This window comes from Puma concolor, chromosome D4 (assembly GCF_028749965.1).
Source record: "Puma concolor isolate L17-30 chromosome D4, mPumCon1.1.hap2, whole genome shotgun sequence".
Lineage (NCBI taxonomy): Eukaryota > Metazoa > Chordata > Mammalia > Carnivora > Felidae > Puma > Puma concolor.
Window position 1 is genome coordinate 63,881,026 of NC_141679.1, and position 15,116 is coordinate 63,896,141.

The following is a 15,116-nucleotide window of genomic DNA, read 5'->3' on the forward strand; positions in this document are numbered from 1 at the left end:
TCATGTCAGAGATGCTTTTGACATGACCTGGGTTATGGATTGTGCTGGTACATATTCTTGCTTCTGTGGCTCCCCCTAACACCTGGCAAAAGCATACCACTCAGTGGCCCAGAATCTCAATAAATATTTAATATTCTGCAACACACAAATGAAAGAAAGACAAAAACCCAGTAATAGTCTACAAGGAGTACTTCTCAGTGCCATTTGTGGTTCCTGGATGAGAAATGTTTTCATAGTGGTTATTAATTAACCAACACTGAAGTCCCTCTACCTGTTGTCTGGCAAACTGGGAGTCTGTTTTGGTGGTGGGAACAGAAAGTATTCTTGCCCATGTGTGAGCCCTGGTGATTATTTGCTTTAATCCCTCTGGGTGGTTTTTTTCAGGCCTTGGGTACTTTCCATTCATGCTCATCAGTACTGTGCTAAAAACACAGAAGGGACCTTCTGCAGCACACCCAACTGTGTCTCTGCATTATTCTCTTCTCTGTACTCTGCCTTGGGAACTTCAGTTGTGTAGGCTTTCTCCACATTCTCATCTCTATCTACTCAGGGAGACACTAGCCATTCTTCTGGGTTCTCCTTTCCCTACCATGTCCTGAAGACCCTCCAGCCAATAAGCTAGGGCAGTCCTGGGGCTCACCTTTGTGTGTTCTCATCTTTCAGGGATCACCACCCTTTGTTGCCTCATGTCCCATGCCTCAAATACCATTGTCTTTTTTATTTTTGTTTGTATGTTTGAGTTGTCAGGCATGAAATCCAGTCTCAGTTACTTTCTTTTAGCTGGAAGCAAAATCCCTTCAGAGCTATTTTAAGGTTGTTTAAGCTTGTTTTCAACACTCCCTTTTTGAGATCCCACGCCATATGGTAAAAAACAAACAAAAAATCCAAATTTCCCTCTCTTGGGTACTAGGCAGGAATAGGTTTGTCCCCTTGGGTAAAACTGTGGCCTTTATCCCAGGTGAAGCAAGTTCTTCATCAGCTTAAAAATTCTCATTTTCTAGGAGCTCTACTTTCAATCCTCCTAAATTAGTGGTTCTCCCCTAGAGTCCATCTCTACCCCCACCACCTCCCCTCTTGAAGGGGACATCTGGCAATGTCTGTAAACTTTTAGTTGTCAATGATTTGGGAAGGGGGTTGCTACTGTTGGCATCTCATGGCTAGAAGCCAGGGATATAACTAAACATCTAACAATGTTCAGGAAAGCCCCTCACAAGAAATAATTATCCAGCCCACTATATCAATAGTGATAGGGTTCAAAAACACTGTCCTAACTGTGGCCTCAGAGTGAAGAATTTTTGACTTCCTTGGAAGGGTACCATTTTTGGTGTCCTTGTTGTTGTTGTTGCCTATGTGGTTTTTAGATTTTTGTTTTAGTGAGGTCTATTAATTCATATCATCCTAACTTTGAAAGGAACCATGGCATTTTTTGGCAAAATTAGCTCAAAATTGTCTCTGTAAAAGGAGAAAACTCTAGCTTCCCTAACATAATAGACTCTAGGCTACTGAGAATGACCATAGGCTATGACTTTGGCCACTGGCAATTTTAAGATTCACATCAAAGTTGGGCAGAAAGGCCCACTGGATTATGGTGACTATTTTTCATAGACATTTTTCTTCTTTGCAGCTTCCTTGACTGACCAGCTGGAGCCAACTATGCAAAACTTAAAAATGAAGTCTAGGGGCGCCTGGTGGCGCAGTCGGTTAAGCGTCCGACTTCGGCCAGGTCACGATCTCGCGGTCTGTGAGTTCGAGCCCCGCGTCAGGCTCTGGGCTGATGGCTCGGAGCCTGGAGCCTGTTTCTGATTCTGTGTCTCCCTCTCTCTCTGCCCCTCCCCCGTTCATGCTCTGTCTCTCTCTGTCCCAAAAATAAATAAACGTTGAAAAAAAAAATTTTTTTTAAAATGAAGTCTAGCTGTTACCATGCTTCATCACCATCAATTTTCAGAATCACAAAAACAGATACTTTATAATCAGTAATTGTTTTTGTATCTATCAAGGGTTGATTAGGAATTATAACAATTCTCATAAGTAAGAGGAAATTATGTGGAAAAATCAATGGAAATATAGGAGATGGCAGTGATCGCTTCATTAGACAATTCTGATTTATAATATACTTAGCTGCTTAGAAATAAGAGCTCTGTCTGAGTTTATTACCAAGAAACAGCATTGTCTGTCCATATTCTCTTTTTTCCCTATGTTACTATCTGATATGGAAATAGACCACGAATATTTCTTACTCTTGAGATACTCTGATTGTGAGAGTTTGTGCACAAAGAGCTACATGTACATAAATTTTGGTACTTCTGTTGCTCATCCTGGTTCTCATACATTTGACCTGCTCTTTGTTTTTAGTTTCTCACACATGTTAGGCTGATTCATATTCATGTCTTCAGAACGTTTGCTCCTGCTGCTCCCTTTAGCTGAAATGCCTCTCATCCTCCTCTGCTTTTATTTTGATCAACTTAAATAGCCGTCTCTTCTAAGAAACCTTTCCTCAACTTTCTCTTCAACTAGAGCTGCAATATTACTTTTGTGGACTCTAAGCAACTTTGCCTTTGGGGACCCCTTTCTCTAGTTAAAAAAAAATTAAAATTTATGTTTTACAATTGGCATAAAACTAAATTTAATAATATATATTAAAATTTTCTTCTGCCTCAAAGTCCATTTTCTGGCTTTAGAAGAAATTAAAGTCTTTGCATAGGCCCCTAAAAGTATTATGGATCCTAGGCACTATGTCTACTGTGCCTAATGCATAAAAGATTAATGTACAATATAACTGATGGATAAAGAGATCCCTGACCGCAAGAATTAGAATTGATTATTTATTTGTGCTATCATTATCCTTCTTCCTATCCTTCCTATCCTTCTTCCTGTTATACCCACAGGGTATTTGACCACTTCATTGCTTCTGGTTTTGCCTAATGGGATATGTGGCATGACTTAGGGACTCATGAATGAATGAATGAATGAATGAATGAATGATAAGATATGTTCTCTTATTTGAAACCTTGGGCACTGAGAAACTCAAGTTCATGAGAACAAAGCTGGGCTGGGCTGTACTAGAATCTTGGTGACTGGACTATGTGGTACTTCTTCAAAAAGATTCTGATGACTTCTGTTTCTGGGAGCATGGAGTAAGATGTACTTTTTCCCTGTGCCTTTGACCGAAAACAACTAAAAATCTTAAATGTTCTATAAACATAAGGAAATTGAGAGATCGAAGGAAAAGTAGACTATCTAAGGACCTTAGCACACAAGAAACAACACAATAGTGAGTTCCCACGGTTTTCTTTTTGCCGCTTCTCTCAGACTAGATGGAGAATCTGGATACCTGGGTAAGAATAATACAGACAAAATAGCCCCAAGAAAAGCTCAGCCAAAGGGTAGGGAAAAGGCAGCCGAGGAAAACAGAAAACTTTTAGAAAAGAACCTCTTGACTCCAGCCAAACACCACAGAAAAAACTATAGTCCCATCTCTTCTGCTGAACTAGTGAAGGCCAAGTGGAGACCCTGGACTTCTACCTTTGCTAGGCAATAAGGAGACTCCCTCAGATTCCTGCTGAGGTCATGTCAGAAAAAGTCAAGGGGGAGCCAGAACTTTATTTCATGCAGGGCAGTAATGAGTTGTCTCCCTACCTCCCAGTATCAGAGGGAAATATGTGGGGAGCCTGGCCTCTCACCCCTACCAGGAAGTACTGAGGAACCCCTACTTCCTTTTCACTGGGGTGGCATCAGAGGGGGGGCTAGTGGAAAGTCAGGAATTTTACCACTACTCAGCAATCATGAGGCCACCTTCCCACAGTGTCTGTGGACGCCACATGGGGAGCAATAAAAATGAGGTACCTCTCCCCCTTCCAGCCAGGATGTCAGTAGAGACCTTGAATTCTACTTTTGCCTAGCAAAGGGGCCCCTCCCCAACCAGGTGTTATAGAAGGCCAAGTGGAGAACCTGTGGCACCTTCACATGGCTATAACACAAACCTACTGGAGGAGTATCAGAGGAGGTATGATAAAACACAAGGATTAAACAAAATCTTGAGCCTTATCATGTAATAACCCAAGGTTTCAATCAAAAATCATTCTTCATCCCAAGAACAGGGATGATCTCAAACTGAATTAAGACCAAGAAATACCAATACCCAGATGACATAGATGTCACAAGCATCTGACAAGAATTTTTAACTGGTCTTCATAAAAATGCTTCAATAAACAATTACAAACATGCTGAAGCAAATGAAAAAAGTAATCTCAGTAAAGAAAGAGAAAGTATAAAGAAAAAGCAAATGGAAATTCTAGAATTAAAAAATACAACTGAAATTAAAAACTCAGTGGATGGATATAACTCAACACCGTAATAAAGATGAAAGAGGAAAGAATCAGTGAACTTGAAGACAGAATAATAGAAAATACCTATTCTGAACAACAGAGAAAATAGACCGAGGTGGAAAATTAGTCTCAGGGACATGATAGACTAAAGCAAAAGATCTAATATTCATGTCATTGGAGTCCCAGGAGATGAGAAATCATGTTGAAAAGTATTCCAGGAATAATGCTGAAAATTTTCCTAAATCTGGGCAAAAAAACACCATAAACCCACAGATTCAAGTAGTGAGAAATCTCCAAGCAAAAAAACCTAAAGGAATCTATGCCAAGATACATTAATAGTCAAAAGACAAAATACATATCCGATAAGAAACTTGTATTTGGAATGTAAAGCAACACTTACACCTTGAAAGCAGTAAGATAACCCAGTCAAAAAAACGGAAAGATTGGGGCGCCTGGGTGGTGCAGTCGGTTAAGCGTCCGACTTCAGCCAGGTCACGATCTCGCGGTCCGTGAGTTCGAGCCCCGCGGTCGGGCTCTGGGCTGATGGCTCAGAGCCTGGAGCCTGTTTCCGATTCTGTGTCTCCCTCTCTCTCTGCCCCTCGCTCGTTCATGCTCTGTCTCTCTCTGTCTCAAAAATAAATAAACGTTGAAAAAAAAATAAAAAAAAAAAAAACGGAAAGATTTGAGTAGATATTTCACAAAAGAAGATATAACAGCTGATAAGCACATCAAAAGATGCTCAATATCATTTGTTATTACATGAAAATCACAATGAGCTATCATCTCATAACTACTAGAATGACTATAATTTAAAAAAAGATAGGCAATAAAAATGTTAGGATGTGGCAAATGGGAATTCGCTTACATTGCTGGTATCCATGTAAAATGACACAACCAATTTGGAAAACACGTCCACAGTTCTCTTAAATATAATGTAGCATATGACCCAGCAAATATAATGTAGCATATGACCCAGATACCCTTAGGTATCTAACAATGAGAAATGAAAACATGTATCTACACACGACTTATGCACAGATGTTCTTAGCATCATTACCCACAATACTAGATGCAACCTAAGATTGGATACAGCAAAAATTAGAAACAACCTATGTTTCTGCCAGTTGGTGAAGGTGCTATAGATATACAATGGAATACTATTCAGCAATAATAAAAAGGGAAAAATTACTGATATGTGCATTATGACATGAATAAACCTCAAAAACAGTGCTAAATAAAAGAATCCAGGTCAAGAAACCATATATTGTATAATTCTATTTACTTGAATACAGAAAGTCTCTATAGAGACAGTAGATTAGTGGATTAGTGGATGACTTGGCTGGAGAAGCGGTAGGGTGGTCAGGGAGGTGCTGGTGAGGAAGAGGATTCTTTTTGGGGTGAGCAAAAAGTGCTAAAATTGTTTTATAGTGACAGTTGCACAACATGGTAAATTTACTAAAATATCATTGAATACTTGAAATGGGTGAATTATATATATGTAAAATATGCCTCAATGTAGTTAATTGTGTGTGTGTGTGTGTGTGTGTGTGTGTGTGTGTGTGTGTGTGTAAAATCTCTGTACACATAAAAAGCTAGGTTGTATTTTGAGCTAAAAGACTGAAGATAAAGGAGATTTTATATGATACTCTAAGTCTTGTCTTATATTCTCCTTTTCATTGCTATTTTTTTATTAACCATCTGGAGAAACCATCTAAAATACTAGGTGTCTGATGCCTTTGCTTTTTCTGGTGCCCATGCTTGCTTTGGGGTGATTAAAAGTTAATTTTCTTTTCAAATATATGGCACTGTGAAAGAAGTACAGACTCCTCTAAATCATAGATACGTGTATTCTAAGATATTTGGATTAAGGGTAAAATGTAAAGAATATGTGGTTGCCAGATTAACTCAACCTGTACCCTACATATGGATTCTTTTGTAATTGTAAAAAAGTTAGTTCTTCCTAAGTCCCAAAAAAGAATGGTGAAATAGATTTATTATGGGTATTACTTTATAACAGATAGTATCTGATTTTAATTGAAAACTTAAGTTGCCTAAAACCTAAGTAATTTAAGCGCTGTGATTGATGTGGACTTAATACCACATGTAAATGTTAAATTTGATCAGAGAAAGTTTTAATCAAGTGAGAAGCTGGTATCTCAAAAAGAGAATGAAATGTAAAATTTCTTTCTAGAAAAGGTAAGGAGGACTTTACAAAGATAGAATTAAGTTAAAAATATTAATTCATGACCTTTAAGGATAGTGCAGTCCTGTGTCACTCTTCATGCAATAACCCATGACAACTATTAGGAAGGGTAACACAGAAACATAACAGGCAAAAAATAATAACTATCAAGAACAGGTACCTGAAACATATTATGTGTTGCTTTGGATAGAAAATAAAGGTGTAGTGGAAAATTCTTTTCATCTAGCCTTGGAAGTTTTATAAAAGTCTAAAACCTCAACTTGGTTGTTTGGTTAATTTTTATTCTTCTTAAAAAAACAAATCTTATACAGGAATATTTTTGGTTCAAGGTCAGAGATATTCTATCAAATACTGAAAATAATCTACGGTTGCCTAGATACTCCATTTTTGTAAATTGAGAGATTTTATTATGGTGTTTTTGTGTTTGGTACACACACACACACACACACACACACACACACACACACACACGGGGCTGAGAGAACTCAGTGAGAGGGATCAGTGATGTATTAATCCAAAATAATTAATAATCAAAGGAGCAAGGGCAAAGGGTGGTCAGGGTAAGAAGTCAGGGGTTAGTGCCTCAGTACTAAATGTCAGCTCCAAAGGTATAGGCAAGGGTAGAAACAAACCTTGCAAATTGGGAGAATCAGGCCTAGAGAGAGGAGATCTGAGCAGTATGGAAAACAACAAATGTATTGTAGCAGAAACTGCCTTTCACGGCATGAGGGCAGTCTACTCAGGTAAAGCAAGATACAGGTCTAGGCAATTAGAATTCAATTCACTGTAGCTTTTTTTGCAGGGGTGGGGGGTTCACTACCTGTCATTTAAACTCTAGACTGCTCATGGCTAGTATATACATGTCTTTTCTCTGAAATGATGATTAGTCTGACTTGATTATGTTATAGATCACTGTTTGCATTGTTTGTACACAGCTTGTTTATCTAGAGGGTAGCTGATATTTTCATGTAAATCCCTAAGGGACTGCTAAACTTATGGTTCTTATACCATGCTACCTGTTTTTATTTCAGCCTGGCCAGTTTTAGACGGTGCAGCCTTGCTACATGGTGTAAGAAATGGCTGTAGGAAACAACACTCAACGAAGTTATTCCATCATCCCGTGTTTTATATTTGTTGAGGTATGTGTATTTTTTGCCTTTATGGACAAATCGGAATAATAGTAGTTTTTATGCCGAGAACTTTGATTATTTTACAAAATTAATCCTCTCATTGACAAATTTTGGTAGCACAAATATTGGTAAGGAATAAATTATTCAAAGCGTTCCTTGAATTTGAAGCCATACGACAAGAAGGTTCATCTATGGGATACAAAATAATTTATTCCTTTTATTTCCAGTAGTGACTTGAATGTATCAATTATGAATGCAGCATTTTAAGTAGATAGTTTTTTAAAAATAAATGTTGTATATAAGTGAAGAATCACTGATTCTGCTCTTGAAACCAATATTGCATATATGTTAACTAAAATTTCAATTAAAAAATAAATATCATATTTCAGGAGTTAATAAACCAGATTGTGTACAGATGATGTTAGTTGACAGATTTTGCCTTACAGCCCAAAAAAAGAAAAAAAATCTTAGAATTGACTGTTTCCACTGGGCATTTTTTTTAAAGTAGAGTATTGAGAGCTTGTGTAATGTGCAATTTATTTTGGTCGTGAATGATTTTGTTGAGTTGCTCTAAGCCTGTACCAACAAACGCTTCTCCAGCATCTTCTTGGTTAAACTCCTTACACTCCCCCACTGTACCTCACTCTTTATAATGTTTTATGGAGGAGGCAGAGACCTGGAAATTTTAAGAAATTTGTAATCATACGATGCAAAAAAGAAAAAGGTAGCTACTCCAGGTTATCTCAAAATAAGATGTCGATTTGCCAAAGATATTATTTCTGCCTTCTCAAAGACATAGGTAGAGCATCTAATGGGTTGTTTTTTATCCTAAAGATTGGCTTTAAAATATGACCATGTAAAGAGCTGAAGAGTAAGTGTCCTGAGATTCCTTTATGGGTAACTGCCAGGATAGTCTTTACATCCCAAGGCCCAGCTGTAGCATATTCTTATATTATGGGATCTTTTTGGCTGAGTGTGGGAGGAACATGCATGTTGATCCATTTAACTATCCATGTGAAGACAGACAACACTTGAGTTAAACCACTACTTATATTCAAAACTGTACTTTCAATACATACGTTGCTTAAACATCTTCTGTGCATCAACGCAAGAAGTATTTTTACCTTCTACCTCTTGAAATAACTTTGGCTGTCTATATAGTCTGTTGAATAATTTTGAACATTCTGATTTGGGGCCAATAAACATGGGTTTGGCTGATCCTTGAGTTTCACTTGCAGACATCCCTTGGTAGTTTAGATGAACAAATAATACTTGATTTCTTTTCTGGTGATGTTTGTGAATCTGTTTGTATTGCAGAATTAGGGGGAAATAGAACATTAACTTGGGACAAAGGTGTTCATATAAGTCAGGAGACCTACAGACTCACACTATGCTGAATCTCTGAAAGGGTAAACAAAGAACTTTTCTCTCAACATAAACACATTTTTTTTAATATAATTTATTTTTTTTCAATATATGAAATTTATTGTCAAATTGGTTTCCATACAACACCCAGTGCTCATCCCAAAAGGTGCCCTCCTCAATACCCATCACCCACCCTCCCCTCCCTCCCACCCCCTATCAACCCTCAGTTTGTTCTCAGTTTTTAAGAGTCTCTTATGCTTTGGCTCTCTCCCACTCTAACCTCTTTTTTTTTTTTTTTCCTTCCCCTCCCCCATGGGTTTCTGTTAAGTTTCTCAGGATCCACATAAGAGTGAAACCATATGGTATCTGTCTTTCTCTGTATGGCTTATTTCACTTAGCATCACACTCTCCAATTCCATCCACGTTGCTACAAAAGGCCATATTTCATTCTTTCTCATTGCCACGTAGTACTCCATTGTGTATATAAACCACAATTTCTTTATCCATTCATCAGTTGATGGACATTTAGGCTCTTTCCATAATTTGGCTATTGTTGAGAGTGCTGCTATGAACATTGGGGTACAAGTGCCCCTATGCATCAGTACTCCTGTGTCCCTTGGATAAATTCCTAGCAGTGCTATTGCTGGGTCATAGGGTAGGTCTATTTTTAATTTTCTGAGGAACCTCCACACTGCTTTCCAGAGCGGCTGCACCAATTTGCATTCCCACCAACAGTGCAAGAGGGTTCCCGTTTCTCCACATCCTCTCCAGCATCTATAGTCTCCTGATTTGTTCATTTTGGCCACTCTGACTGGCGTAAACACATCTTCTTAATACTCTTCCTTTAACTTACTGTAGAAGGCCTAGAATAACTCCATTCGGACAATAACTATACCTTATGTATATTGTGGGTTCTAGTTACCATTGTTCATATTGAAATTTTAACGAAGGAAAAAGAGTCCTTTCTCATGCTGCTCATGGGGAAAATGTAGAAGACTATAGCACTATGTCGGTCTTTCAATGTTAAAATTCTTTGTTGTAAGAGAAATAAATTTGTAAAGTAAGCTGGGGGAAATCAGACAATAAGTCATCTGATACTATCTTTATCTTCCTGGTAGCAATTTTACTTTAAGTTTTCTTAAAAATCAAATAGGACCTAAACCTCAAAGTAAGAGGTTTAATTTATTGCCGGAAGGTATATCTCTGAAGATTTTTGGTCCTCTGATGTATGAACAATGAGCTGACGGGTAGAGCAAGCAACAAGAGATATAAATCAGTCTTTCTCTGCCTTAACCTTAACAAACATAAATATCAGTCTAAAAATCTGAGAAAGGAAAGACAGTTTATTCTTTTTCTTGTTGTGTTGTCCTTATTTTGCATGGAAGTTTAACGTACATCAGGTGTACAATTTAGTGATTCAACACATACACACAACACCTGCTGCTCATCACAAGTGCACTTGCTAATAGTACACTATGTTAACTGGAATTTAAGTAAAAACTTAAAAAAATAGGGTACATCAGTGACTTCTCTCAGAAATAAGCAGGAGAAAGAAACAGAGGAAGTGAAGTGAAATAAAGTAGAAATTGAGAGGGGAAGAGGTATATCTCAAAGTGGCTGTCATGATTCTCCTGTATTTTAGCTGTCAAATACCTATAATTGTATGGACCCCAATGTTCTTTGCAGCATTATTTACAATAGCCATGATATGGTAACAACCTAAGTGTCTGTCCATGGATGAATAGGTAAAGAAATTGTGGAATGGACACATAATGGAATATTATTTGACTATAAAAAGGAATGAAATCTTGCAAAATACAACAATATGGATGAACCTTAAAGGCATTATGCTAAGTGAAATAAGTCAGTCAGAGAAGACAAATACTGTATGATCTCTCTTACATGTGGAATTAAATTAAAAAAACACCAAGTTCATAGATACAGAAAACAGATTAGTGGTTGTTGGAGGGGAGAGGGGGAGAAATAGATGAATGGGGTCAAAAGTTAAAAAAATCTTTTTTTAATGAAGAAAAAAATTTTTTAATATTTTCTCTTAATAGTGCTCTTCTGAGATTGAGTGAGAAAACTTTGAATAAGACCCAGTTGGGGGTGGGATGGGGTATAAAATGAAAAAACACTTACCGTTCATGTACATTATGCCAGGGATATCAGAAAACTTGGTCAAAAATAACTTAGTTAAAATGTCAATTTGGTCAATGAATATCTTTTCACTATTACTTCTTAATTATGAAAGAATTCAAACAGAGGAAATATAACAGATACACCAAAACCAAATCTTTCCATATGTGCTTCAAATGTTTTCTCAAGGAAAAAAAATATTTTTTCAAGGAAAATAAAATATTACAAATATGGCTGAAGTCCTACTGTCCTGGACCTGGAAGTAACTATCTGTGAAGTTGGAGGCTTTATTCCCCTGTATGATTCTCATTCATATTTTCATATTTTTCCTATATATCTACATATTTGTAAATATCTTAGGGAGATTTTACATAAATGATACCATATTGAACTTTCCTTTTGCAACTTGCCTTTTCATTCAACATTATGTTTCTGACATTTATCCAGATTGGCAATCCATTCCTTTTAAATTGTGGCTTTTTATCTCATTGCATGAATACGCCCACTGAGGGACAGTTTGGTTGATTCTTTTTTGTTTTCCTGACTCTTATTTTACTCTTACAGCTTTCTTTGGCAGAAAACATTCTTATTTCTGTCTCCATGTCCATGTGTCCAAGAGCTTCCCTTGGATTCACTCCTAACCGTGGAATTGCCAGGACATGATTACATTTCCCTGTGGTTTGCTTCAGTGTAAGACCAATATTGAAATTTTTATCCGTTTCCTTGAGGAAACTTTGTTAAACTCTAGACTGCGTCTGTATATTTTTTAGATTTTTTTCTAGACAGTTATATCATCTGCAAGTAGTAGCAGATTTGTTTCTTTTCTAGTTTTTACAACTTTTTCTTTTACAACTTTGCTTTGCTTAAGACCTCCAGCGCAATGTTAGATAGAGGCAGCGGTAGAAGCCATCCATGCCTCATTGCTGACTTTAAAGAGAATATTTCAGGCGTTCTGGCATGAAGTTGTAAATATGGACTTTTGTTCCTTTTTCTTTTTCCTTTTTTTCCGTTTTCTGCCTTCTAGATTAGATTACTTCTTTTGTTTTAATCTCCCTTTTGGTTTTAAATTATAGATTCTATTTCTCTTCTTTTAAACCTTACTCTTCAATTAAAATTTTTTTTTAATGTTTTTATTTGTTTTTGAGACAGAGACAGAGCATGAGCAGGGAGGGGCAGCGAGAGAGGGAGACACAGAATCTGAAGCAGGCTCCAGGCTCTGAGCTGTCAGCACAGAGCCCGTCACGGGGCTTGAACCATGAACTGTGAGATCATGACCTGAGCCTAAGTTGGACACTTAACCGACTGAGCCATCCAGGCGCCCCATTACTCTTCAATTTTAAATATTTAAAGTTAACAAACAATAAGCTTAACCAGTAGCTCTTCGCTTCTTGTAAACAGTGATGTGCTTAAGTCACTTTGAAATCTTGGGTGTCATTCTTGATTTTATATCTTCTTTAAATTTTTTCACTAATTTTTCAGTCCTGGCTTCTTTGAATTTACCTGCATATTCATTTTCTTTCTCACCCTTCCTCCCTTTATTCCTCTCCTTCTGTCAGGGTTTAATTTCCTCATGAAACTGAGCCTTTAGTAGTTCTTTCAGCATGGACCTGATGAATTGTAAACAGTTGCAATATTTATCTGACTTTGTCTTTATAATACAATTAATCTAGAAGGGCAGTCTAGCTTAGTACTGAATTCTGGATTGAATAGTTTATTCTACCTTCTGAACTTCCAGAGTATTAAACCATTTCCCTCTCCTGCACCGTGCAGCCTACCTTTATTTTTGCTGTGAAGACTCTCCTCTTATTACTGTTCTTTTTTTATTTTTATTTATTTATTTTTTTTTAATTTTTTTTTTTTCACCTTTATTCATTTTTGGGATAGAGAGAGACAGAGCATGAACGGGGGAGGGGCAGAGAGAGAGGGAGACACAGAATTGGAAACAGGGTCCAGGCTCTGAGCCATTAGCCCAGAGCCTGACGCGGGGCTCGAACTCACGGACCGCGAGATCGTGACCTGGCTGAAGTCGGACGCTTAACCGACTGTGCCACCCAGGTGCCCCTGTTCTTTTTTTAAAAAAATGTTTTTTTGATGTTTATTTTTGAGAGATAGAGCATGAGTTGGGGAGGAGCAGAGAGAGACACACACACACAGAATCCGAAGCAGGCTCCAGGCTCTGAGCTGTCAGCACAGAGCCCCACGCAGGGCTCAAACCCATGAACCATGAGATCCTGAGCTGAGTTGAAGTCATACTCTTCTTGATAGGTAATCCACATTTCTCTCCAGTGGCTTTGCCATTTTTCTCTTTGCTTTGGTGGTCTGTAATTTCATATAATAATGTTTAGGTGTGAGTTTTATACTGGCTAGAATTTATTTTATATCTTGAGTGTGAAAAGTCACATTTGTACCAATTCTTTAAAAGTCTCAGGCACCACATCCTCAAATACTCTCTCTCCTCCATTCTATTTTCTTTCTCCATTTGATATGTTGGTTCTTCTTCTCCATCTTTCTGTATTCCATGTCTCTTAACCCATCTTGTTTTTTAATTTCTGGAAGTTCTATGTGCAAAAATCTTTTTGTTTGTATAGTGTCCCCATGCTTACAGTTTTTCTTTTATATTCTTTCAGATTATTCTGTTTTCTGAAATTATTGGTATGCTAATCCTCCTGTATGTTGTATCTGACATCTCTAGCTCATGGTGGATTGTTTCCTTATTTATTTTTGTAATTTTTTAGCTCATTTTTTAGCAGAGCTTGCTTCTTCTGTAGGATTCATGCAGGCCTTAGATTTTAAGAGTCTTTGGGGGGATTTTGCATGTTTCTCTTGGGCTTAGGCTTCCATATTCAGAACCCAAATGTGACAATCCCAAAGTATAATTAGATCAAAGTTCACCTTCCTTGTAGTCTTCCTATGACAGTAGGTGGATTTATGTAGAACATTCTTTCTCTGAGTGAAAAAGCAAGGTTCAGGAATGCTGGCTTTTACACAGCAGTCTCCATTCACACTCAGGTCCTCACACCTGGTCCTCATGGACATTAAACCCCAAATCTTATTATGGAGTTTGACCTGTACCCCTTTCTCTACTCCCATCTGGGTCCACTGTATCATCAGTTTATTGGGTTACCACTCTTCTTTTCAGTACCTTTTTTGATTCAGCTCATCTATGAATGATAAAAAAGACAAGCCATTGTTTGTAGATGTTTGCAGTGGGATGTTTTCAGGCCATCTTTGTTCCGTGAATGCATTCATTTATTAAACACTTATCTATTCAGTACCTATTTCCCCCCCAAAGTCATTATGTGTTTTGCCCTTTTTGCATACTTCAGTTGCTAACCAGGCTTCTGTAACTTGAATCTCATCAAGTTTTTCATAGAACCAGGATTATTGGGCCATGCTTGAAATGTGTGTGAAGGATGGAGGGTGGAAATGAGAGCCAAACAGTGCCCACAGTGGAGCACTGATGTGCATTTTCTTAGTGATATTTTAATTCTGCAAGCATAACATTTTGACTGAGGGATGTTTTACTTGTGGCAGTTGGTGAGGTGAGTAGATACAACCCAGCACCTAAAAATTCAAAAGTGAGGACAAAGTGGAAGCCTGCCTGGGACCCACCCAGAAGGCCGAACCAGTGGTGGAGAAGCTGTCTGGCAAAGGAGTACATAGCACAAAAGGTCTCATAGTGATAACAAGTCAGGAAAGCACAGTTCCGAGTAATCCTTGGATGCTACCAAAATGAGAAGATGTCACTGGAGAGAGAACAAAGTTTGTAGATAAAGAGAGTAGACACAGAAGGTAGTGGGCTGAAAGGAAGGGGATCAACACAGAATGGATTGAGAAGTATGACCTGTAATGGGCAACCCAGGTGCTTCCAGAAATCATGCCCTTGAATGTGAGGTATTCAGAAAAACGTCTCCTTTGGACATTTCCCCATGTCAGCTAATCCTGAAAGTGTAC

At 37.8% G+C, this 15,116-nt stretch overlaps 1 protein-coding gene across 3 annotated transcripts in view; it reads left to right on the forward strand.

Annotated features, from left to right (window-relative positions):
* PLPPR1 (phospholipid phosphatase related 1) overlaps positions 1 to 15,116 on the forward strand; it is a 323,243-nt gene that overhangs the window by 188,059 nt on the left and 120,068 nt on the right. For 2 of the 3 annotated variants that reach the window (XM_086683609.1, XM_086683608.1), the window contains exon 2: positions 7,560 to 7,667. In XM_086683609.1, the coding sequence (XP_086539735.1) occupies positions 7,605 to 7,667 (63 nt within the window). In that variant the 5' untranslated portion in view covers positions 7,560 to 7,604. Of the gene's footprint in view, positions 1 to 7,119; positions 7,272 to 7,559; positions 7,668 to 15,116 lie in introns of those variants that run through there. The other variant, XM_086683607.1, reaches the window with a different exon arrangement.